We start from the raw sequence: 25,437 nt of genomic DNA on the forward strand, positions 1-25,437 counted from the left end.
TGGGACAAACTACTTCATCATAGAAATGCGTCTTGAACTTTGATCCACTTTGTCGTATCCATCGCGATCTGTAGAGCAACGTTTGAGGTCAAAAGAAAAAGGATGCGATTTGGAACAAGTAGGCTTCCTTTTAATTCTTCTTCTTCTTCTACTTCTTCTTCCTTTTGTGGGCAGCGCATTAGCGCCACCAAGTGTCTTGATGGCTCAGTCGATGTGATGCAGCTTCCACTGTGCAAAGGATTGTGGGTCAGAACATCCAGAGTATCATGCTGACCTGCATACTACAAAATATGACCGGATGTAGTGGAACATCCTGGTACTTTTGGCATCCTATGTCTAACATACTAAGTATTGGGACATACTAAATATTTTTTTGGCATACTAAATAGTATTGTAGTATTGTAGTACAGTGAACCCTCGTTTATCGCGGGGGTTACGTTCCAAATAGAGACCGTGATAGGTGAAATCCGTGAAGTAGTAACCTTTTTTTTTTTTACAATTATTATACAATGAAATACTCCATAATACATTGAAACCAAAGAACAAAACCTTTTTACAGGCCCAAGCATTTGTTTAACAAATAAAAGTACTGCATAAATGTTTTTTTTACAAATAACTACTGTACTGTAAAATAATAATTTTAATCATCAATACGAACTGAAGGCTTCAAATTGCTGAGATCGGCACCGCCCCACTGCGACCCGAGTCATTGGATTAGAACGGGAGAAAATGAAAAATGATTATGAAAACAAATACAAAGTACAGGAGGACAAATAGTGACTCGTGTATTTCACTGCTCTTCTGACTGAGCCGCTGCATCCTGACTCCGCTCTGCAGCGGTTCTTTCTTCTAAAGCCGGCGGTGCAGATGTGGTTTTTCGAGAGAAGAACATAGTTATCGGTAGTTGTTGTCGCTCTTTTTTCTTCTGGGCAAAAAGATTCTTATAAACCGACATGCCACCATCGATTATTTTTAATTTGGCAAGCTGTTTTACGTACGTATACATATTAAACCGCAACGTTATTGACAAACAGGTAGAGAAGAAGCGGAGAGACTGTTTAGCCAATCAGAATGCAGAACACAATGCACGATGCAAATCCGTGAAGCAGCGAGACCGTGAAAGGTGAACCGCGTTATAGCGAGGGTTCACTGTATAGCAGTATGGTATATGGTAGTGTGGCAGTATGGTAGAATAGTAGTATGGTAGTATAGTACTATACTACTATAGTAGTATGGTAGTATAGTACTATGGTAGTATAGTACTGTGGTAGTATAGTAGTATGAGTATTGGAACGCAGGGACAGTTTTACCTGCAAAGCTCCGAAGTCTGGTAACAACCTGTTCTTCTTCTTATGTTGTTTAATGGTGGCTGGCAGACAGCTTTAGGTGCATTACTGCCACCTTCTGACGGGAGTAATGTATTACAACCAAGCACAGGTAAAAACAGGGGAAATGAGGAAGAAGGAATCACACATATCATTGATTTTAAAAAAAATATATTTTAACGACTATTCGAATATTCTGAATGTATGTCCCATCCCTACTTCTAACCAAGTTACAATCCACACAGCATTCGTTTCTAGACTAACACAGGATTAAAAAATGTACACAAAATGAAGGCTCAGTGTAAAGTGTTATAACTTTTAACAAGTGCTGGCCAGAAGGCCCAAAACTGATGTGCTCAGTGCGTCTTTGATTGTGTATTTGTGGCTGTCATGAATCAGACTTTACTTTGGATTCAAGTTTTGTCTACATCGACCAGGTTTTTAATTTTCTTTATTCTGGGGGTTGTATGCAATCTACCAATCATGGCTCAACATGTAATGTGTTGGCACTTGCTGTAACAGAACATTTTGGTTGGTGACGGGAGTAATGTATTACCTGGTAACAATGGTGCTAACAGCAAAAGCAGTAAAGATGCGTATAATGTGTTGGTACAATGAGCAAGGAGACAGAACATTTTGTTTATTTACTTCATCACACTTTGTTGTATATTAGCCTGATAGTGCCCGGGATTATGTGCTCACAGATTACGGACAGCCAGGACATAAAAGGATTTTTTTCCACACTCAGAATCCCCTTTATTCCATTTTCATTGGTGATATGTAGCCGGACCATTAACAGTTACATCTGGTGTCGGCTACACCTCCTTCCAGTACAACGCAGATAAGAAATATAATAAATATTGTTCGTATTCTTTTACTGTATCTATACGCACTCTTTTCATTTCCGATCAGGGTCGAAAAAGATACAAATACGCACAACCCCCTATCTGACCACACACATCTTTGTCATCCCTAACACGCCCACACCGCCATGAAACTGGTCGTTTCTGAAAAGAATCCTTGTGGACACACTGAGATCGTCTTGTCAAGGGTCATGATAAACCTTAAAAGAGTCCACAGCAACATTGCAGATGATTTTTGTGCATACTGTAGGTATGGAGGGCCAGGGCTATTCAAACTCAATACCAACAGGGCCTGATACAAATATCGAGGGCTCGAGGGCCACACCGTATCAATACTGTCTACAGATAACATTTATAATGTTAAAATATATATTGGTACATGGAATAAACTATTCACATGTGCATCCCTTTTATGGTATCAATTCCAGGCAGACGTGTGTGTGCGTGTGTGCGTGTGTGTGTGTATCTTATAACAAATGCTCATTTAATTTTGTCTTGCTGGTTATTGTCTAAGTTAGTGTGTGTGTAATTGCAGGTATATGTATGGACTGTTACTTTGACCAGTGTAACATGTCAGGGAGTTCTGACTTTAGCATGACCTTTGACCTCATGCCTTACAGCAGGATTCATTTCTTATGGAGCGTATCTGAGTAATTATCTACCCCTCTCCAATAATAATTACAATCTCTGCTCCATGTGCCAGAGACATGCTTGTGTTTTAAAGTGGCTCTTTGAGTATTTTACTTGTCTGTCTATGTTTTTGTGTGAAAATTGACCAAATCAAAAATGTTTAGCTCATCTAATAGATGGTATGTTAACACCAACATGTGGATATATGTAAAAGTATGTATAATGAAGTCATCTGGAGAGTAAGACCCTGTAAAACATCCTCAAATGTTTTTTTTGCCTATATTTTCGTAGTAGTAGTTTTGGCAAATAAAAAAACGATGACATTTAAAAGATACAAAATTTGTAGCACAGAATTTTTGCCAAGAAATAAAAAAAATTCGGAATTTTGTTCCTCAAACTCTTCAGTATTTCAGCTTCCCGTACTGACTTTTAGTTTTAATGTTCACAAATTCACAATCAAAAATTCAAGTTTTAAAAATGTATGTAACATATATTCAGGTTGCTCAAATCCGGATTTCAAAGTTAAGCCAATAAGAAAAGTGCTGCATCTTCATAATGAAGATCTTCAACTTGAATCACAACATAAGTTAACTCAGGGCTCCTATCATTGTAACGTGCTCACAACATTATTATTATTATTTTATTTTTATACACTTTATTAATCCCCGAGGGGAAATGTCTTCACTACAGCAGGGGGGCTCTCAGGGGGGAGATGCTGCAGCAGGCTGCCACTAGGCGGCGCCAGGTAACCTGACCTGAGGTGCATGTTTTTGGATGATGGGAGGAAGCCGGAGAACCCGGAGAGAACCCACGCAAGCACAGGGAGAACATGCAAACTCCGCACAGAAAGGCCCAGGACCGGATTTGAACCCGGAACCTTTTTTGCTGTGAGGTGACAGTGCTAACCACTGCACCACCGTGCCGCTCCAATTATCGAAAGGAACACAACAATTCAACACGTCACAAATGAGTGATGGCAGCAAAGAAAAAGTCCTTTAACTGGAGGAAACCTGGGACAGAAGCAGATGAGGACGGCTGCTACCGGCTTCCATTGGTTGGAGGAAGAGAGAAAAAAAACAGCATAGAGACATGAATGACAATAATGTTTGGGTATGTTGGTGAGGTCAGAAACATGCAGCTCCAGGGACGGAGACAGCTGCAACAAGACCCAGCAGAAACAAACTGCTTGCAAAACAATGGGAAGGAGAAGACATGAAGACAGAGATTCAATGGTGGCATACAAATGCATGGAGTGAAAGAGAGAGGAGAGGACTTCACTGCATCGTGGACACCATTTTCAGAAAAGCCAATTGAGTCTGATTATGAATTGAATGCATTGCTGAGGATTTCATTGTCCACATCACATCGTACATGAATGTTAACAATAAGATGTCAGAGAATTCAGTTTAACTCTGAGTAAGGACCTCCTGTCATTACAAACGTTGAATGACATCATTTATTTATTTTTTTGGTCAACCTGATGGTGAATATCTGTAAACCCTCTTCTTCTTCTTCTTCTTCTTCTTCTTCTTCTTCTTCTTCTTCTTCTTCTTCTTCTTCTTCTTAGGAGAGCATGGCAGGGTCTGAGCTGTTCCAGCGCTACACGCAGCGCGTACACGCTGGCCGTGGTGCTCTGGGCTTCATACTTCTAGCAGATCCTCCAGAGCTCAAGTCTATATAAGTCTTACAGAGGCTGAGAGAAGAGAGAGATTCTTCCTGTGATACAACTCTCTGCTCCTTAACATAGTTGGGAGATCATGGCCAAGTCTAATTTAGTCTGAGGAGTACCTGTAATCCTGTGGATTTGGAAGCAGGTTCCTGGCCTCCGCCTTGTTTGATTGGATTCTCTATTGTTAGAGCAGAAGCCAAAGACACTAGATTACTACAGGAACAGCTACCAGAGGTCTTGTATGAACAAGCAGGGTCGGGAGATGCTGTCATTGTCCTTCATAAGGTCATCCTTGTTCTCCATGGAGCATGTTCCCAATGATGATGACGCTGTGACTGACACTAAAGGAAAGGTTGGATTAACATCAGCGCTTATTTCATCATTTATTTTTTCCAACAGACTGGAATCACAGTGCTCATGAACTTTTCTACACTCACACAGTTGCAATGTTTTCACCCGAGGAGCTTCAGAAGATTTATCACACTGCTGATGTTGCATTTAGCTCCAAGCACCTAAACCTGTGATTGTACTCCAGTGTTGGTGCTGATAAAGCAGGTTTGGTTATTGAAAGATCGTTAACAATGATCAGAAATTAATATTAATATTCATTGCAATTATTGACAATTTCAAGTAATTATTGATAATAATTAGCATTTGCGGGGACAGTGAAGGTGTGAATTGGAGCACTGACTTTACAATCCATCTGTTATCCCAATAAATGTACACAAGTCATCAAAAACACTGACTAATGTTTAACAGAATTAATTACCAGCTAAATGAATCACTGTTAACACTTCAATTAAAACAGTAGCATTGAACAATCAATGAATAAATCTATTAACGGGGATAATATCATCCATCAACTGGCATTACCTAAGTAACATACTCATCTAAGTACAATCAAATGTGTGTGTGTGTGTGTGTGTGTGTGTTGTGTGTTTGGGGGGGTTAGTAAAGAAGGAGAAATAAAAGAAAGGCGTTTGACAACAGTAGAAGCTCCGTGAAGCTTTGTAACTGTGCTGTTATCAGCAGGCTGCTGGTGACCTGACTGGTCGGAGATCTGTGGCGCTGGTCCTTTAACGGGTAACGTAGAGTTACTGCTCCAACATGGTGGCAGAACACAGCCGAGGAGCTGAAGCTCAAAGTGAACACAATCTTCTGGGAGTTCAAGCCAACAACTGTTAGTTTACATTGAGCTCATCCGATGATGAAACACAATAATAAAGCTGTCCCTGCCCAGACAATAGAAGACAATAGACGGCAATAGAAGACAATAGAAGCCTCCTACTGCAGGTGTCTTGAGAAGCGATTGGATGTGTGACCAATCCATGTCCGGTGGAGTTCCTCTTCAGTTCGAATGAATGAATGGAGTGATGTGGATTTTAGTTTTTCTTCCCAAACAACATAAAATAGTAAAAAAAAAAAAAAAAGAGAATGGGACAATGGTGGACATGAATGCAGTGCACAAAACAAGTGTTCAGTTCACCGTTCCACCACGTGCAGTCGTCATGTTGTATGGACTTTTGTCTCCCGTAATACATTTTTTTTTTTATAGTTTCATGAGGCCCCATAAAGAAATGCTTCAATATGTCTCGTTCTGAAGAACTTTTTTTCATTTTGACTGAACTAATTTCAGTTTAAGTGAAGTACGAATGTTGAAAGACAAACATGCTGATACATAAATTAGAGAGTTAACATTGTCTTATATCTGATTGGACAATTGAGGAATGTCATTTTTAGAAACTTGTCAGGTTGAGGAAACTTTTATTATTCACTCATTCATTTTGTCACATGAACCTCATGCTGCTCTCTCTATCGCCCCCCCCCCCCCTCTCTCTCTCTCTCCCCTCTCATCTTTTATCTGTACAGCTGAAAGGACAAAGTCCCAGCAGTTGCATAGCTCGGGGTCGTTCCGGCGGACATCCTCCCTGGGCACCGTCACCGGGCCCTACCTCACCGGGCAGTGGCCACGTGACCCACATGTGCCGTACCTGTCGTGTATGAGAGATAAATCCACACAGGTGAGCACCGCCCTCACCTGCCCTTCACCTTCATGCTCGTGCTCCGTCCCGTGCAGTCATGTTCTTCTGTTGATACTGGAATGTGAAGCCAGGTTTACTTCTTTTAGCGGTTCTGGAGGGGGATGTTGATACGGGGCGGCTGGCCTCCTTTTTAGAACAATTAAAGACAAAAAACAGACTTCTGTCTGCTTCTCCTCAACACCTGGACATTCTTTCTCTTACTGTTCTATCAGCCCATACATGGACCGTGCTGAGGCGGCCAGCCAAGGAGATATAATCATTCAGCTTCAACTGAAAGGAATCTTCCATTAGAACTGAAACTCTTTTCAAACTAACTCATTTTTGACCACACACACCTGTCTGAGTTGCGTGAGCTGTAGTAACCGAGTAGGGACTACAGTATGAGGTGTGCCAGTGTCTTAGTAACCTGCATGTGAGGTGTTTATGGGACATCTGAAAATGGCAGTGTCTACTGATTTTATGCACGTGAGGTGTTCGGGTGACATGTGTAAGATGATTCAAATGTCTCAACAGCAGCATAAACGAAACACAATCAATCCAACACAACCATAGAATAAAATATGATGAAACAACATAGAAAGTGGACGCCTGTCAGTCTGCTTTGTGAAGAAATGATGTATGGAGCATATAACAGAATGAGAATAGTGAGATAAAAAAAGGAGAGGGATTTGACTAGAAACTATTCAAATATATTATCATGACAATATTTATTTTAACATTTTGCAGTGTGCCATAAAACTAATTATCAGAAAACATTAAAACAAGGCTGATAGTGAATGGATTTAAATACCAATTTTCTCCTTCCATAGTCAGTCTGTTAACATTTGATCTAATCTGTAGGTAGGTAGGTAGGTAGGTAGGTAGTTACTTTATTAATCCCCAAGGGGGAATTTTTTCGCTACAGCAGCATACAGGAAGCAATAAGATAATAATAGAATAATAAAAAGCAATAAAATAGCAGTAAAAAAATATAAAATGCACAGTATATACAGTATATACAGTACAGTATATATATATTATATACAAACAACCAAGAAACACAGACAACAATGTTATTGTTGTGTGATGGATTTTGCAAGAGGAGAGTTATTGTAGTCTTATTGCGGTCGGCAGGAATGATCTCCTGTATCAGGAATGATCTCCTGTATCTGTCCTTCTGACAGCGGAGCTGGGGGAGTCTTTTGGAGAACGTCCTCCTCTGTCCCTGCAGCAGGTGGTGGAGAGGGTGGTCAGGATTATCCAATATGGACAATAGTTTATTCAGCGTCCTCCTCTCCACCACCTTTTCCAGGCTGTCCAGTTTGCAGCCAATGATGGAGCCGGCCTTCTTAACCAGTTTGTTAAGTCTGTTGGTGTCTCCAGCTCCAATGCTGCTCCCCCAGCAGACTACTAGAAGTACAGTTCACTGGCCACAACAGATGGTAGAACATCTCCAACATCTCGCTGCACACATTGAAGGATCGAAGTTTCCTCAAGAAAAAGAGTCGACTCATCACCTTCTTGTAGACAGCGTTGAAGTTGGTCTTCCAGTTCAGTCTGTTGTCATGGGGACACCAGGTACTTGTACTCCTTAACCATGTCCACCTCCTCTCCCAGAACTCTCAGCGGTTGTGGAGCCGTCGTCTTCCTCCTGAAGTCGACCACCATCTCTCTGGTCTTGGCCACGTTCAGGAGCAGGTGATTTCTTCCCGCCCACTCCACAAAGTCCTCCACTACTGTCCTGTACTCGTCCTCCCGTCCATCCCTTATACACCCGACCACTGCAGAGTCATCAGAGAACTTCTGTAGATGGCAGGACTCTGAGTTGTTCTGGAAGTCAGTGGTGTAGAAGGTGAACAGGAAGGGGGACAGAACAGTTCCCTGAGGAGCTCCAGTACCACTGACCACCATATCAGACAGCACACTGCCCAGACGGACAAACTGTGGTCTGCCTGTCAGGTAGTCAGTGATCCAGGAGACGGTGGACGAGTCCACCCCCTCCACCCCACCTCCACCTGCAGCTTCTCACTCAGCAGCAGTGGTTGGATGGTGTTGAATGTACTGGAGAAATCAAAGAAAGTGATTCTCACAGAGTCACCGGTTCCATCCAGGTGAGACTGAGCTCGTTGCAGCAGGTAGATGATGTCATCGTCCACTCCCACATGAGGCTGGTACGCAAATTGCAGATGGTCCAGTGAAGATTTCACCAGCGGCCTGAGGTGGGCCAAGACCAGCCTCTCCAGCACCTTCATCACATGAGATTTGAGGGCAACCGGTCGGTAGTCGTTGAGGCCGGATGGAGTTGTCTTCTTCGGTACAGGAACCAGGCAGGACGTCTTCCACAGCACCGGGACCTCCTCCTCCTTCAGGCTCAGGTTGAAGAGGTGTTGTAGGACCTCAGCCAGCTGGACAGCGCAGGTCTTCAGGACCCCGGGGCTGATGCTGTCAGGTCCTGCAGCCTTGCGCTGGTGGAGTCTCTCCAGCTGTCTCCTAACCTGGCCAGTCGTCACAGAGGGAGGCGGGGGGATAAGGGGGGTGTCATGGTGTCGATGGAGGAAGAGCCCTTTGAGATTGAGGGCTCTATGCAGCTCACCAGGGGGGGCAGAGGGGGGAGGCAGCAGAGGTGTTTGGGAGGTGTAAGGTGTGGAGGAGACAGATGAGGGTGGTGAACTAAACCTGTTGAAGAAAGAGTTTAGCTCATTGGACCTCTCCAGGTTCCCCCTGGTTGTTCTTCTCCAGGTTCCCCCTGGTTGTTCCTCTCCAGGTTCCCCCTGGTTGTTCTTCTCCAGATTCCCCCTGGTTGTTCCTCTCCAGGTTCCCCCTGGTTGTTCCTCTCCAGGTTTTCCCTGGTTGTTCCTCTCCAGATTCCCCCTGGTTGTTCCTCTCCAGGTTCCCCATGGTTGTTCTTCTCCAGATTCCCCCTGGTTGTTCCTCTCCAGGTTCCCCCTGGTTGTTCCTCTCCAGGTTCCCCCTGGTTGTTCTTCTCCAGATTCCCCCTGGTTGTTCTTCTCCAGATTCCCCCTGGTTGTCTCTCTCTCCCCTTGAACCCAGTAATCTCCTTCATACTGGTCCACACCTCCCTCACGTTGTTCTGCTGGAGTTTGGCCTCCAGCTTCCTCCTGTAGGAGTCCTTGCACTCTCTCATCTTCTCCTTCAGGTGGCGCTGCACTCTCCTGAGCTCCTCCCTGTCCCCAGACCTGAAAGCTGCTTTCTTCTGATTAAGAAGCACCTTCAGGTCCCTGGTGATCCACGGCTTGTTGTTGGGGAAGCAGTGTACAGTCCGGGATGGGACGGTGGTGTGTTCACAGAATTTGATGTATTCTGTGATACAGTCCGTCCTGCTGTTGATGTCCTCCCCATGTGGTCCACACAGCACATTCCAGTCCGTGGACTCAAAGCAGTCCTGCAGGGCGTCTTTAGCCTCCTGTGTCCACCTCCTCAGTCCTGGTGGTTACAGGCTGCCTCTGTACCAGAGGAACATACTTTGGTGTCAGCAGGACCAGGTTATGATCCGACCTACCAGGTGGGGAGGGGAGGGCAGTAGTACTGTATGCATCCATGGCATTAGCATACAGTAGATCCAGAGTTTTATTGTTCCGGGTGGGGCAGTTAACATACTGGTGCAAAGTTAGCAGTACTTTATCCAGACTGGTTAAAGTCTCCAGTAACTACCAAAAATGCACCGGAATGCTGAGTCTGCAGTTTAGACACAGTGGAGTGGATGGTGTCCACTGCTGCCTCTACGTCAGCTGATGGAGGAACATACACAGCGATAACAATGGCGGACGTGAACTCCCTCGGTACATAATACGGGCGCATCCCCACGACTACAAGTTCAATGTCCGGGCTACAGAAACGTTCCTTCACACACACGTGGTCGGGATTGCACCACCTCTCGTTCACATAGACTGCAATCCCTCCACCTTTCTTCTTGCCGCTCTGAACAACGTCTCTGTCCGCCCGAACAGTCCTGAAGCCGGGTACGGCCGCGCTGTGGTCCGGGAGATGTGAGTGCAGCCATGTCTCGGTGAAACACATGATGCTGCACTCCCGGTACTCTCTCTGGGTCTTTACCAGCGCCGAGCTCGTCCGTCTTGTTGGCCAACGACCTCACGTTCCCCATTAAGATCTCCGGTACCGATGGTTTAAATCTCCTCCTCTTCGCCTTCAGTTTTGCTCCAGCTCTGCAACCCCGACGTCTTCTCCGAAGTTCGTCCGGGATTTCAGGCCTCAGCGCGATCAGCTGATCATGAGAGTAAACAATGCCCCCAATCCGCTGTGCGTAGCTCTCCGTTACGAAGAGGGAAAAAAGTAGAAGAAGAGCCACCAGAAAAGTGGAAAAGTTACAGTCCATTGTCTGACCGTCACTTAACACACGTGAAGAAAAAAACAACAACTCCGAAGAGAGGAGAAAGAAAGAAAAATACTTAAAACAAAACACTCGGGGGAGGTGGTGTAACAGGCTGCCGCTAGCACTGTACTCTTATCTGTCCTCTTCTTTATCTGTTCGTTTTCATTACCGGCATAATGACTGTTTAAACTGAATCACTTGTATTCTATACGTGACAAAACATTGTCATGTTCAATAAAGTCAATAAAATAAATAATATTTTTGAAGAGCACAGACATCAGTCAGTATTAGTCTGCTGCTGGTGGAGGGAGGGGGGGCTGGTTTGAGAGGGGGGATGCCGTCTCAGCTAGCAGGTCCCTAAAGTGAGCTTGATCAGACAAACACAATGCTGCTAACTTCAGGGCAGCTGACTGCCTTCAGTTGAAAGTTAGTTCGACACAGGAACTTAGCTGGGTGTGAGGAGTCCTCTTAAACTGTACACACACTGCTTCGTTCACACAACTGGTAACTAGTCTGATATCCGATCTCTCTCTCTCTCACACACACACACACACACACACACACACACACACACACACACACACACACACACACACACACACACACACACACACACACACACACACACACGTACATTCTCTCCCTCATGTGCTACCATGATCGCTCATTCACACATAATAGCTTTTTATGTTCATTTGGTTTGGCGGTGTGAGAAAACACTGATGTGGTGCACCCGTGTTACAATAGGAGGGAAAACCCACCATCATTTCTATTGTGATCTGTTCTTATATTATAAACAACCAAATCTAAAGGGAACTTCTTTATTGTATATATTTTGTATGATATATCTCCAAAATTATGGAAAAAGTGCCAAGCCAGTAAACTGACTGACTGGCAAGTGGGAAAGAAATGTTCCATTGGACAAGAGTCTGCATCTGTAAACCCTGAATCCACTATCCACCCGTGCTCGTGTTTCTGTTCGTATGATTTTATTCCAGAAGCCGTCGTAGTAATGTGTCATTCTTGACCTTAATTTGTACCCACACCTTCCTGCCCTGTAATCCTCTCGTGCTGTTCAGCCTCAGATGTTCCCACACACACACACACCGCTCTATACATCCTGTTTCTGACATTTACCACCTACGCATCTGTGAGCTTCAAAAGCTGGATGACCTCTTTGCTTTTAGCTTATAGCTGATTATTAACTCCTGAAGTGGCCCAAAGCTTCTCATTTTCACACATCAGTCTGACATCTGCAGACAGCTGCATCAGTTCCCCAAATTCCACTGACTTTATACTTCAGCCAGTGGGTCTTGTTACAGTAACAGTTATGACCTGTTTGAGAGGTCCATCAGTTACCATCTGTGACACCAACAGACATTTCCTCTCTAAACTTAATTTCGAAGGCCTGAAGACGTTAGATTAGCCAGTGAATTTTTTTTATTTTTATAGAAAAGCAAGAACAATCAATATAGATGGAAGGTAGAAATTATAGGGTGGCACAGTGGTGCAGTGGTTAGCATTGTCACCTCACAGCAACAAGGTTCCGGGTTCAAATCCAGTCCTGGGCCTTTCTGTGCAGAGTTTGCATGTTCTCTGTGTCCTTGTGGGTTCTCTCCAGGTACTCCGGCTTCCTCCCACCATCCAAAAACATGCACCTCAAGTTAATTGGTGATTCTATAAATTGCCCTTAGGTGTGAATGGTCTTTGTTTCTGTTTGTCTATAAGCATTGGCCCTGTGATGGACTGGCGACCTGTCCAGGTTGTACCCTGCCTTAACCCGAAGTGAGCTGGGATAGGCTCCAGCCCCCTGTGAGCCTGTTCAGGATACGGCGGGTATAAATAATGGATGAATAGATAGTAGAAATAATAATTGATAGAAGAAAAAAAAATCCAAATTAAATTTACCAGTTTAACTTTCTGAACCTACAACCCACCAGTGGGCATGTTTTCTTTAAAAATGGCCCAAATTGCAGCATTTATCAGAGAAACCCTAAAAATATAAATTATTGTTGGCTTTGCAATTTCTTTGCACTGATCATGAGCACCAAACGCTTCTGTAAAAACAACCAAATCTAAACTTAAAATAGTGATATTTCATGTCTCATTCAAAATTTCAAATGTCTCTTTCAAAACTTTGCAAAGAATAAATAATTTGTACAATCAAAATTCTGTAAAACAAAAAATATTCTACACTCTGTAGTCTCAAATGGCTCAGCTGAGACCAACAGTTGCATGAAAAAAATTACCAATTACAGTATCATTAGAGTATTGAATCAATAAGATATTTAACTTGTTATTTTTGCCAAAATTAATGATAAAATAATCGTTGTACTACTAGTTTATCCAGTCACATTCACCGACATCTTCTTAAGTCTACGTCAGATTCACGATGTGTTTGCGCCTGTGATCTTATATTGATGAATCCCACAGTCCTCATAAGTTGAAAGCGCATCCCAGTTGTTCCTACTTAGCAGAAGGAAACGCCCTGCTAATGCCCATAAAAGGAGATTATATTGAGATTAATTGTATTGTATAAAGTATCACACGGTAAATGTCTAATACATTTTAATTTGCCAACAAACAATTCGCTGCTGTAAAACCTGGACAGCAGGACTGCTGACTGGTTGTTGGAATGTTTATGTAGTGTTTATTCAAAACCAATACACTTTAAAAGTAATGAAAATAATTATTAAAATGATTAATTCCAAAGAAATATCATTGTAGACTAAATACTATAACATTATACAACTGTAGAATTGAAGACAACATTAACCAATTAATTGGCACAAACATTTCAAAACTCAGATATGCAGATTTTGTTCTTACTTAAAAACAAATCCCAAGTAAGAAAACATTGGTGAAAACCAGAATCTTTGTCAAATCTGCATAAGTGGGATTTAAGAAGAAATTTCTTCTTAAGAAGGGTTGGTGAATGAGGAACGTTGTTCTCGTATGATAGAAATACTTTGTAGCTTTGATCATGTCTCAGAGTTAATGTAGTCAACGAAGGAAATGATGGTCAAACGGCAACAGTAAAACGAGAGAGACAAGTTGTGGTCAGGAGGATGTGGTGACAACGTTGTTGGTCAGGTAACATGCTGATAGTAATGTGTAGTGTTTCTTCCAGACTCCTGGATGTTGGAGTGACAAAACAAGAGAGAAGAGGAGCCGTCACCAGCGCTCTGCGTCCTGGGGTAGCGCCGACCAGCTCAAAGAGGTACCACCCTAACATGAATATTAATATATCATGAATATTAAGGCCAGAGACGGTGTTCAGATCTGTGAATTCTATATACTAGGGTGGGTCATGAAGTTCTGAGACTGCTGCCGGTGTGTGTGAACGGTGAAACAGCTTCGTTCATGTAGCACCTTTGGCTCATATTCATGTTAGTATAAATTGTACCGTTTTATTCCAGCGGTTATTTCTTGTTGTGGCTTTTATTGCTATTTATTCGTCTTGATTGGTTGAGCCTTTGAGCACTTCTTATTGTGCTTGAATATTGTCAGTACTGTTTTTACATGTTTGTCAAGATGGATGCTTTCTCTCTTTTATTGCAAAACCAATCTACCTACGGGTTGAAACAAAGGAACCTGAACAGTGAGCTGCAGCGTGACGTGCACGGAGCAGGAGGAAGGTATGCGTGCGTTTGTGAGTGCTGGCACGGCGATACCTCCGTGGACATGAGCAGAAGGAGCACATTAAATTTTGTGTGAAACTCAGGAAATGTTTCAGAAAGTGTACGGCGATGAAGCGACGAGCCGGGCGAGGTGTTCTGAGTGACGTTCAGGTTTCAAGAGGGGCGGAGCTTCACTGTCCAAGACTGAAGAAGGCGCGTCAGGTCAGGAGACACCAGCTGGGTTTTCTTTGTGTCACCGTGAATTCGTTCCCCAGAGTCAAACTGTCACCACCGAGTTCTACTGGGACCTTCTGAGGCGTCTGAGGGAAAGTGTTCGCTGTGAAAAGAAGCTTAACAGTTGCGCCATGGCACTTGGGTTCCACAACACGACAGCACACTCGCTCACAGTGCGTTAAACCCAGCAGGTTTCTCACTCGGAAACACACGATCGTCACTCCCCACCAGCCCTGACTTCCTGCTTCTTCTTTCTGTTCCCCAAAAATCTGACACCAAATTTGACGTGATGCTCAAATTTGAGGTGCATGGAGAAATCGCCGTGCGCACGGACCAGCGCTCACAAAAACGTGTCTAACTCATGAGCTGATGTTGCTCAAGCGAGGATATTAGTCACTGACACGAGGGTTCAGCTTTCCATGATTTCAAAATCATTTGGTTATTTGTTACATTTTAAACAGGATCCCAACAATTTTGAAAACAGGGTTGTAACTCTGCTGTTCTACTTGAAAGCTACTGTAGAAGCTCATGGCGGTCTGAGCAAATAGTTCTGCTAGTTTCTTATTTTCTATGTTCCCATAGAGATGGGATTGCTGATGATGACACTTTGAGAAACCCTGCTAAATTCCTTTGATAATTAAATCTAAAGTTTTCAGTTTAGTGGAAACAGTCGTGAATCAAGTACTGCTGTTGAGTTATTGACATTTTTCCTGCTGTGTGACATCACTGCTGTGTTTATGGTGCTGTTGGTGTACAGCAGCTATAAGCCGCACCCGGTCTGGCACTATCATTCCCTCTCAGCTCCACCCTGCTGATACTCAGTAGCAGCAAGGAGGTAGCAGATAACGCAGTCACACTTTTAACTGCCCACTTCCCCTCTTTGCAATTGCCATAACTCTCTGCAATTTATGGTCAGCCAAGCCCCGGCTATCTGCTCTGTGCCTCCTGCAGCAAAGGGAACAATAAGGGCCAGCCAGATGACAGCTCAGCCTCACTAATATGTGTACAGGCACGTTGCTGAGTTGCAGGGCTGCATAGGCGGAGCAGAGCTTACATGGATTCCACAGAAGTCAATAGATGAGCTACAAGGAGAAAGAAAAGAGGAGACGGAGTGGAGTAGCTTTCTGTTTAGAAGCTGCAGCAGACATGATTGCTGGATTATTATCTTTCATAATGAATATTTCTACTGCCTGTAAGAAGAGACACAGTTTCCCAAACAGACTGTTCAGTCAAAGGAGGCATGTCATCATTTTAAATGCCGCCCCAATTCAATTCAGTTTTATTAGTATATCACCAGATCACAACAGAAGTTATCTCTTCATTTAGTAATGTCCTTACAAAAGAACTTTACAATATTATAGAGGAACAATACAATTCAACACATGTGCCACATGAGAGTAGTGGAGAGGAAAAAGTCCCTTATAACACAAAGAAGCCTCCAACAGACTGAATGGCCATCTGCCTCCAATGAGAAGTTCACAGATGGATCTGAAGAGTGAAAGTTAAACAATCCCCTGATCAAGGTCTTAGAGGAAGATGATGTATTGCTCAGGCATGAGGTTAAGACAATATTGTTTTTGTAAATATACACTGAATAAAAATAAAAACACCACTTTAGTTTCTGGTCCCATTTTTAATAAGTTGAAGAAAAACATCTAAGATGTGTTTTATTCACATTAAAGGTTTATTTCTCTCAAATTTTGTACACAATATTTCTCAAAATTCATTTTATTGAGCACTTAGCCTGTGCCAACATAATCCATCTACCTGACAGACATGCCTTGGGCTGGTCACAATAAAAGACCTCTAAAATATGAACATTTATCTTGGAGAATTTTTCCAGTATTGGGCAGTTTCATGGCTACATATGTGCATTCTTTCCTACTATGCTGATCCATAGCCTCTCAAACCTGCTCAGTGAGAGCTGACGTGTGGTGAGTATATTCACCAGAACTTGCAGGACTGCACTGTGTTACTGGTTCAGTGGCCGAAAGTAGGGATCACATAGCAGCCTTTTGAAAGAGCCTGCATGGACATTTCCTGCATGTTTTGTGTCATTACAGCAGAGCAGCGCTGTAAGGACTGTGAGAGGGAACATGTATGAACATGTTCTAAAGTACAGTGCAGCACCGGGAGCTCCTTCAGCTCTCTGTTCAACAAACATGGTTTATACAGATACAGTGGGTACGGAAAGCATTCAGACCCCTTTACATTTTTCACTCTTTGTTTCATTGCAGCCATTTGCTAAAATCAAAAAAGTTCATTTTATTTCTCATAAATGTACACTAAGCACCCCATGTTGACAGAAAAAAAACAAGAAATGTAGAAATTTGTGCAAATTTATTAAAAAAGAAAAACTGAAATATCACATGGTCATAAGTATTCAGACCCTTTGCTGTGACACTCATATTTAACTCACATGCTGTCCATTTCTTCTGATCCTCCTTGAGATGGTTCTACTCCTTCATTGGAGTCCAGCTGTGTTTAATTAAACTGATTGGACTTGATTAGGAAAGGCACACACCTGTCTATATAAGATCTTACAGCTCACAGTGCATGTCAGAGCAAATGAGAATCATGAGGTCGTAGGAACTGTCCAAGGAGCTCAGAGACAGAATTGTGGCAAGGCACAGATCTGGCCAAGGTTACAAAATAATTTCTGCAGCACTCAAGGTTCCTAAGAGCACAGTGGCCTCCATAATCCTTAAATGGAAGAAGTTTGGGACGACCAGAACTCTTCCTAGACCTGGCCGTCCAGCCAAACTGAGCAATCGTGGGAGAAGAGCCTTGGTGAGAGAGGTAAAGAAGAACCCAAAGATCACTGTGGCTGAGCTCCAGAGATGCAGTAGGGAGATGGGAGAAAGTTCCACAAGTCAACTATCACTGCAGCCCTCCACCAGTCGGGGCTTTATGGCAGAGTGGCCCGACGGAAGCCTCTCCTCAGTGCAAGACATATGAAAGCCCGCATAGAGTTTGCCAAAAAACACATGAAGGACTCCCAGACTATGAGAAATAAGATTCTCTGGTCTGATGAGACCAAGATTGAACTTTTTGGCGTTAATTCTAAGCGGTATGTGTGGAGAAAACCAGGCACTGCTCATCACCTGCCCAATACAATCCCAACAGTGAAACATGGTGGTGGCAGCATCATGCTATGGGGGTGTTTTTCAGCTGCAGGGACAGGACGACTGGTTGCAATTGAAGGAAAGATGAATGCGGCCAAGTACAGAGATATCCTGGAAGAAAACCTCTTCCAGAGTGCTCTGGACCTCAGACTGGGCCGAAGGTTCACCTTCCAACAAGACAACGACCCGAAGCACACAGCTAAAATAACAAAGGAGTGGCTTCAGAACAACTCTGTGACCATTCTTGACTGGCCCAGCCAGAGCCCTGACCTAAACCCAATTGAGCATCTCTGGAGAGACCTGAAAATGGCTGTCCACCAACGTTCACCATCCAACCTGATGGAACTGGAGAGGATCTGCAAGGAAGAATGGCAGAGGATCCCCAAATCCAGGTGTGAAAAGCTTGTTGCATCATTCCCAAGAAGACTGATGGCTGTACGAGCTCAAAAGGGTGCTTCTACTCAATACTGAGCAAAGGGTCTGAATACTTATGACCATGTGATATTTCAGTTTTTCTTTTTTAATAAATTTGCACAAATTTCTACATTTCTGTTTTTTTCTGTCAAGATGGGGTGCTGAGTGTACATTAATGAGAAATAAAATGAACTTTTTTGATTTTAGCAAATGGCTGCAATGAAACAAAGAGTGAAAAATTTAAAGGGGTCTGAACACTTTCCGTACCCACTGTAGAAACAAATGAACAGCTCCAACTGTGACAAGCAGAGTCATCTCCCTCCATTGTTTCCCTTTCACTGGATTTCAAAGTGACATAAACAGATACATAAAGATACACCGCTGTTTGTGAAAGTTTTATTGTAACATCAATGTTTAAAATCCTGTTTCCGAGGAAGTTGGGACACTGTGTAAAATGTAAATTAAGGACTGAATGCAATGATTTGTGAATCATGTAAACTCATATTTATTTGAAAATAACTGTAAGGTAAGGAGACCAGTTTCTGGAGTTTTGAAAGTGAAATGTGGTCCCATTCTTGGGATTTCAGCTGCTCAACAGTTCAGGGTCTCCTTTGTTGTATTTTTTATCTCCTGATGCTCCAGATGTTTTCAATGATTGACAGATGTGGACTGCAGGAGGTCAGTTTATCAGCGGACTCTTCTACTATGGAGACATGCTGTTGGAATACGTGCAGAATGTGGTTGGACGTTGTTCTGTTGAAATAAACAAGACCTTCCCTGAAAGAGACGTTGTCTGGATGGCAGCATATGTTGCTCCAAAACCTGAATATATCATTCAGCATTAATGGTTCCTTCCAGATGTTCAAGCTACCCATGTCATGTGCACTAATGCATCCCTGTACCATCACAGATGCTGGCTTTTGAAGTGAGCACTGATAACAACCTGGATGGTCCCTCTCCTCTTTAACCTGAAGGATGCCGCGTCCATGATTTCCAAACAGAATCTCAGATTGTGATCCATCAGACCTCAGGACAGTTCTCCACTTCACCTCAGTCCATCTTCAATGATCTCGGTCCAGAGAAGGCGGCGGTGTTTCTGATCATGTTTCTATCTGGTTTCTTCTTTGGAGAGCAGAATATAAATGCTCAGGACAAGGTAGTTGCAGAGTATCTGCCAGTTTTGGCACATGCTGATTGGTTAAAATGAACCTGAGGTCTTCGCCCAGTAGGATGGAACAACTGCAAACTATTATCTACAAAGGGTGCCTAGACCCGTGTTCACAGAGTGAAATTGGGTCTGGTTCCCACCAGGTTGCAGTTTGAATGGTTAGTGTTAGTACCACTAAGCTCAGACCAGATGGGATGGCGTGTCAGTGCAGAATGTTGTGGTATTCATGCTGGGTCAGCCAATAAATCTTAAAGACCCCCACGTCATCACAGCTACTCCTCGGTGCGTCATGTTGGAACTACACATTCAGATTCCATCCGTTCAGCTTCTATACGTCTCACAAAGACACAACAACTGCAACCAAATATCTGCATCTGGACTCATCGGACCAAAGTCCAGATTTCCTGGTTTAATGTTCATTCCTTGTGTTTCTTCTTGGTCTCCCTCAGTCGTGGCTACTTTGCAGCAGTTCCACCAACAGTTGATGTTGAGAAGTGTCTGCTATGTAAACTGAGGAGCAGTGATGTGGACTCTAATCTGAGGTGCTGCTGATTGTGGGTTTCAGGTGCTGGTAACTGAGGAACTCTTGGTCTTCCTTTAATGGGGCGGTCCTTATGAGAGACAGTTATATCACAGTGTTTGAGTCTACTTGATGAAACTTTCAGTTCTTGAAATGTTCCACACCGATCGTCCTTATAGTCTCAGTGATGATGGACTGTTTCTCTTTACTTCGTTGAGTGGGTCTTGCCATAATATGGACTGCTTATAGTAGTTGAATTGGACTTTTTGCTGTATACCAACATTGCCTCATAGCAACACAACTGATGTTCTCAAACACATGAAGAAGAAAATAAATCCCACCAGTTAACTATTGAAGGGGCTCATTTGTTAAACGGAAACATTTCAGTTGATGTCATCATGAAGCAGGTAAAGATTTTACCAACTGAGTGTAAAGCTGTCCTCAAGAAAAACTGGCCACTGTGAGGAATCAAAAATAAGGAACATGTTTTGGTTTGTTTACCTTTTCTTTTGTTTATTACATCATTCCAAATGTGTTACTTAATAATTTGTATGTCTTCAGTACCGTTCTCTCTCTGTATGAAATAAAGATAAACTGTTGAATGTTTTAATTGTTTCTTGACATAAACCTTTCCTCCTGCTCTCATGTTTGCTTCCAGCAGATTGCAAAGCTCCGACAGCAGCTCCAACGCAGTAAACAAGGAGGACGCCATAATAAAGACAAGGAGCGTCTCTCCCCCCTTCAGTCCGACTCCATCACCTCCACCGCCCCGACCACCACCAACAACCACTCTTCCACCCCAGCCAGCCACGTTCAGGTATCTCTATTTACATTCTGAAGCTGAAATTATGTGATTGTGTGAGCCAAGTATGTTGTAATGTTTGGTACCAAAGATTATTTCATTTCCTATTGGTAACAGGACGGTGCTGATGGATTTTCCAGGCCCTGCTTATATTATGTATTGGTGGAGAAAGTAGTAAAACGTGCATTTTACATTTAAATCTAGAACATGATACAGTACAACAGCCTAAGCTGCAACAGTGTGTTTTCTGTGTCTCATAGGAGGGGAACAGTTCACTGAACTAAAGGTTTGGTAAAACCTCAGTAATCACTGTTTTGTAAAATTTTGTTGTAGCAGAAAAAAACAAGCAAAAGAAAGGGATGAATAACATTTTTGTCTTGAAAAAATTCAAACATATTGAGTGTCTAGTTGGTCACTATAACAGTCAGAACGCACAAATGCAGTATATTGTCAAGACAGACCTGTTTCAAGAATAAAAAGAATAACATTTGAAAAAGATAAGTGCATCATCTGCATAATTGGGTTAAATTTACCATTTAAGCCAGCTTTGCAGTTTCACGTAAAGAACCACATCAAATAATTCTACCTTTCTCACTGTTTGTTAACACTGAAGACAGCCATCACTGTTTGAATCATTTATTAATATATTAAACTATCAGTGGACAAAGTGAGCGGGGATTCGGTGTGAGCTCCACATGGTGGACAGTTGATTGAAGCTTCTTTAAACATGTAGTGTGAGTGTGAGATTCATACACTTCCTGCATCAAATACAGATACACATATGACGTGTGTAGCATCTGTTTGCTCTCTATTCTTACAAACAGCTGCATCAGGTACTAGACTGTAAATAACCAAACACATGCTCAATCACTTCTTTCTTTCACTAATGTATCACTGGTTATTCCATGAATGGAAGTTATTGCAGTGTCCTAGTTGTGCAAACTGTGTGTGTTTGTGTGTGTGTGTGTACGTACTGCAGCAGTTTTCCATGTCGAAGTCAGCCCAGATGCCGCTGTCCAACATCACCGTGCCAAAGCCCTCCATCTCCAGGGTGCCCAGCAGCATGGAGGGCATCAACCATGAGCTGGAGAAGGTGTTCATCAAAGACAATGGAGAGAAGGAGGAGTTGAAGGTGCAGCTGAGTTTCATCTCACCTATCAACCTGCTGTTTCACTAAACCTGTGTGTTTCTCTGAAGGCTTGTTCAGACTGCCAGCCCAAATCTGTTTTTATCCAGATTATATCCAGATATTGTTTAAATGTCACAACACAACTACAACTGTGTTATACACAACATGTAACATTTAAAAACCGGATCCAAATCAAATTTAGAGTTGGTTTGAAATATGATACCAGTCAGATTTCTACAGATCGTCTCAGTCCGGACGCTCTGCCGGCTCAGATCAGATATGGGATCTTCATGATGATGACATCATTTTGAGAGACAGAGTGAGCAGAATTCATGCTGCCACTAGCAGAGCTATCAGAGAGGAGCTTTTGGTTCTATGGAGGACAACCAAACAAAAGTTCATGGACAGAAGCTGAAATAAACTGTCTGCTGCCATACCAGCAGCTGCATGTATATCGTTACCACAGCAACACACCAAATCTGATCTGCTCACTCACAAATAACAGTGCGGACAGTCTGTCCTGAAGATCGGATTCGACAAATGAATCTGATGTGCCACCAGACTGAACAAAGCCGTACAGCCCTGACGAGTGTTCCCTCCTCCTCTGGTCCTCTACAGTCCCTGGAGGTTCCTGACGGGCGGCGGGCTCCCTTCCCTCCCCAGCAGCGCAGCAGCAGCACCCGCAGCGTGGACACCCAGACTCCCTCAGCACCGGGCCGGTCCAGCAGCTGCTCCAGTCTGTCGCCGTGTCCCTCTCCAGCCTGCCCACCAGGATCCCACGACGGCAGTCCGTACTCCACAGAGGACCTGCTGTACGACCGGGACAAAGGTAAGAAACAGCACACTGTTGTTGAAGCATCACCATGAAAGACCAGTAAGAGACTACAAGGGTCACCGGGTTCAAATCTAGTCGGAACCTCCTGTTTCTGCTGGATCACTGAAAACTTGCAATTATAGAAAATCTGTTATTTCCACTTTGTTATTTTTACCTTTATGGCCCACGTTCTATAAGTAGATGATGCGTTCTTCAACCCTGAAGAAGATTGTGAGTTTTCTATTGTGAGGCCGAAGACTTGTGTGTGTGTGTGTGTGTGTGTGTGTGTGTGTGTGTGTGTGTGTGTGTGTGTGTGTGTGTGTGTGTGTGTGTGTGTGTGTGTGTGTGTGTGTGTGTGTTAGTGTGTGTATGTGTGGTGTGTGTGTGTATGTGTGGTGTGTGTGTGTGTGTCAGTGTGTGTATGTGTGTGTGTGTCAGTGTGTGTATGTGTGTATGTGTGTGTGTCAGTGTGTGTGTTTCAACGAGCTCTTGTGTCTGTTCAATAAGACCGATCCGTGTTCCTGATGACATCCTTCCTTCCAAACAGTCTCTTCCATGTTCGGACTCTTACTGTGTTGTACTTGAGTTTCAACAGACTCGTGTTGTTTCAAATCACGGCTGTTCTGCACTGACAGGAAATGACCTCATCATGTGAACACCACCCTCCAACATGTCTGCAGCTTTAATTATTTTACCCAGAAATCAACGTGTTTTTGTGTCCTCAATACACTCAATAAACACACTGATTCTTCTGTCCAGCAGCAGCAGTAAAAAACAACACACACTTTTGTGAGGTGTTCAGGAACAGCTGCAGCTTCCTCAGACACCTTAATTTACAATGTCTTTACGTCGGTGGCCCCGCCCCTTCCTCTACGGAGCCAAGATGGCGACCGTTTAGGGTGGAAAGTGTTCATCCTGGTACTTATAGTGAACTGATGTTTCTGTACTGACGGTGTGAACACTGATGCACTCAGAGTAGAAAGACTTAGTACACAAGTAGAACATCTGGAACACAACCAGAACATCTGAAGCACAAGTACAACATCTGGGACACAAGAACAATATCTGGAACACAAGAACAATATCTGGAACACAAGTAGAACATCTGGAACACAAGTAGAACATCTGGAACACAAGAACAACATCTGGAACACAAGTACAAAATCTGGAACACAAGTAGAACATCTGGAACACAAGTAAAACATCTGGAACACAAGAACAACATCTGAAACACAAGAACAACATCTGGAACACAAGAACAACATCTGGAACATAGCACAGGTCTTGCCGACATGTTCCTTCGTTCCATTGAACACACACACTGTAGTTTATTTTGTGCGTCCACACCAGTGACATGTTTGCGGGTCGTCTGTCACATTCTCCTTCTTGTGATATCTGAGATGCTTTGAGGTTGAATGAATCTGATGAATTTCTTCAAATTTGGCCCAAACGTCCACTTGGACTTTAGGATGAACTGTTTCTGTGCTTGAAGCTCCCTGTGACCACAAAAATGACATTTGTGCCCATAACTACAAAATACATACACCAATTATGACAAATATCTGATGGGATAAAATGTTGAATTGATGACATTTCATACCCAAAGGGTCAAAGGTCATCATCACTGTGACATCACAATGTTCTGCAGAAACTCTTTTGTGGCCATTGTTCAACAGCAAAAGTTTGATTATTATGATGCAGTGGAAGCTGATCTGCTTGTGAACATGTTCTGTTCTGTGATGAAGAGTTAATCTTTCAGAATTTTAGCTTCTTTGCAGCAACATCTTTATTTAAAGCATCGTCTGCTGTCATGGCAACAACTTTGTGTTCTTTTAGAATTTGTGTTGGCCAAGCATGTGAGCATATATGAGGAATATAATGTGTTTCTCAGTATTATTATATCTCCGTTATTGAGAAGAGATAACATTGTAATAGTATGTAGGTAGACGTCCTACTAGAGTATATGTTACACAGGTGGAGCAGGGAGGTGGTGGGAGAGTCAAGGGTGGAGTTCTGTTGAGCTTAACTGGACAAAACACAGGTGAAAGGAGGTGGAGGGAGATGAAGGGAAGTGGAGGGAGGTGGAGAGAGGTAGAGCGAGGTGGAGAAAGGTGGAGGCAGGGGAAAGGAGTGGAAGAATGTGAAGGGAGGTGAACCTCCTCCACCCTGCTTCACCACCTCCTCCTCCCTGCTTCACCACATCCACTCTGTTTCACCACCTCCTCCACCCTGCTTCACCGCCTCCTCCTCCCTGCTTCACCGCCTCCTCCTCCCTGCTTCACCACCTCCTCCACCCTGCTTCACTGCCTCCTCCTCCCTGCTTCACCACCTCCTCCTCCCTGCTTCACCAACTACACTCTGATTCACCACCTCTTCCTCCCTGCTTCATCACCTCCTCCACCCTGCTTCACCTCCTCCACCCTACTTCACCACGTCCTCCTCCCTGCTTCACCACCTCGTCCTCCCTGCTTCACCAACTACACTCTGATTCACCACCTCTTCCACCCTGCTTCACCACCTCCTCCACCCTGCTTCACCACCTCCTCCTCCCTGCTTCACCACATCCACTCTGTTTCACCACCTCCTCCACCCTGCTTCACCGCCTCCTCCTCCCTGCTTCACCACCTCCTCCTCCCTGCTTCACCAACTACACTCTGATTCACCACCTCTTCCTCCCTGCTTCATCACCTCCTCCACCCTGCTTCACCTCCTCCACCCTACTTCACCACGTCCTCCTCCCTGCTTCACCACC

The 25,437-nt window shown here is 43.6% G+C and overlaps 1 protein-coding gene across 7 annotated transcripts in view; it reads left to right on the forward strand.

Moving 5' to 3' along the window:
* glcci1a (glucocorticoid induced 1a) overlaps nucleotides 1-25,437 on the forward strand; it is a 32,110-nt gene that overhangs the window by 3,009 nt on the left and 3,664 nt on the right. For 2 of the 7 annotated variants that reach the window (XM_069715110.1, XM_069715111.1), the window contains exons 2-6: nucleotides 6,357-6,508; nucleotides 13,990-14,079; nucleotides 20,599-20,757; nucleotides 21,725-21,874; nucleotides 22,490-22,700. In XM_069715110.1, the coding sequence (XP_069571211.1) occupies nucleotides 6,357-6,508; nucleotides 13,990-14,079; nucleotides 20,599-20,757; nucleotides 21,725-21,874; nucleotides 22,490-22,700 (762 nt within the window). Of the gene's footprint in view, nucleotides 1-6,356; nucleotides 6,509-13,989; nucleotides 14,080-20,598; nucleotides 20,758-21,721; nucleotides 21,875-22,489; nucleotides 22,701-25,437 lie in introns of all 7 variants that reach the window. The other 5 variants (XM_069715109.1, XM_069715113.1, XM_069715106.1 and 2 more) reach the window with 3 other exon arrangements.

The sequence above is a fragment of the Brachyistius frenatus genome, unplaced genomic scaffold (genome assembly GCF_029030835.1).
Source record: "Brachyistius frenatus isolate BFR_SWC_R1_liver_20210118 unplaced genomic scaffold, ASM2903083v1 Contig_138, whole genome shotgun sequence".
NCBI classification, from domain to species: Eukaryota; Metazoa; Chordata; class Actinopteri; family Embiotocidae; genus Brachyistius; species Brachyistius frenatus.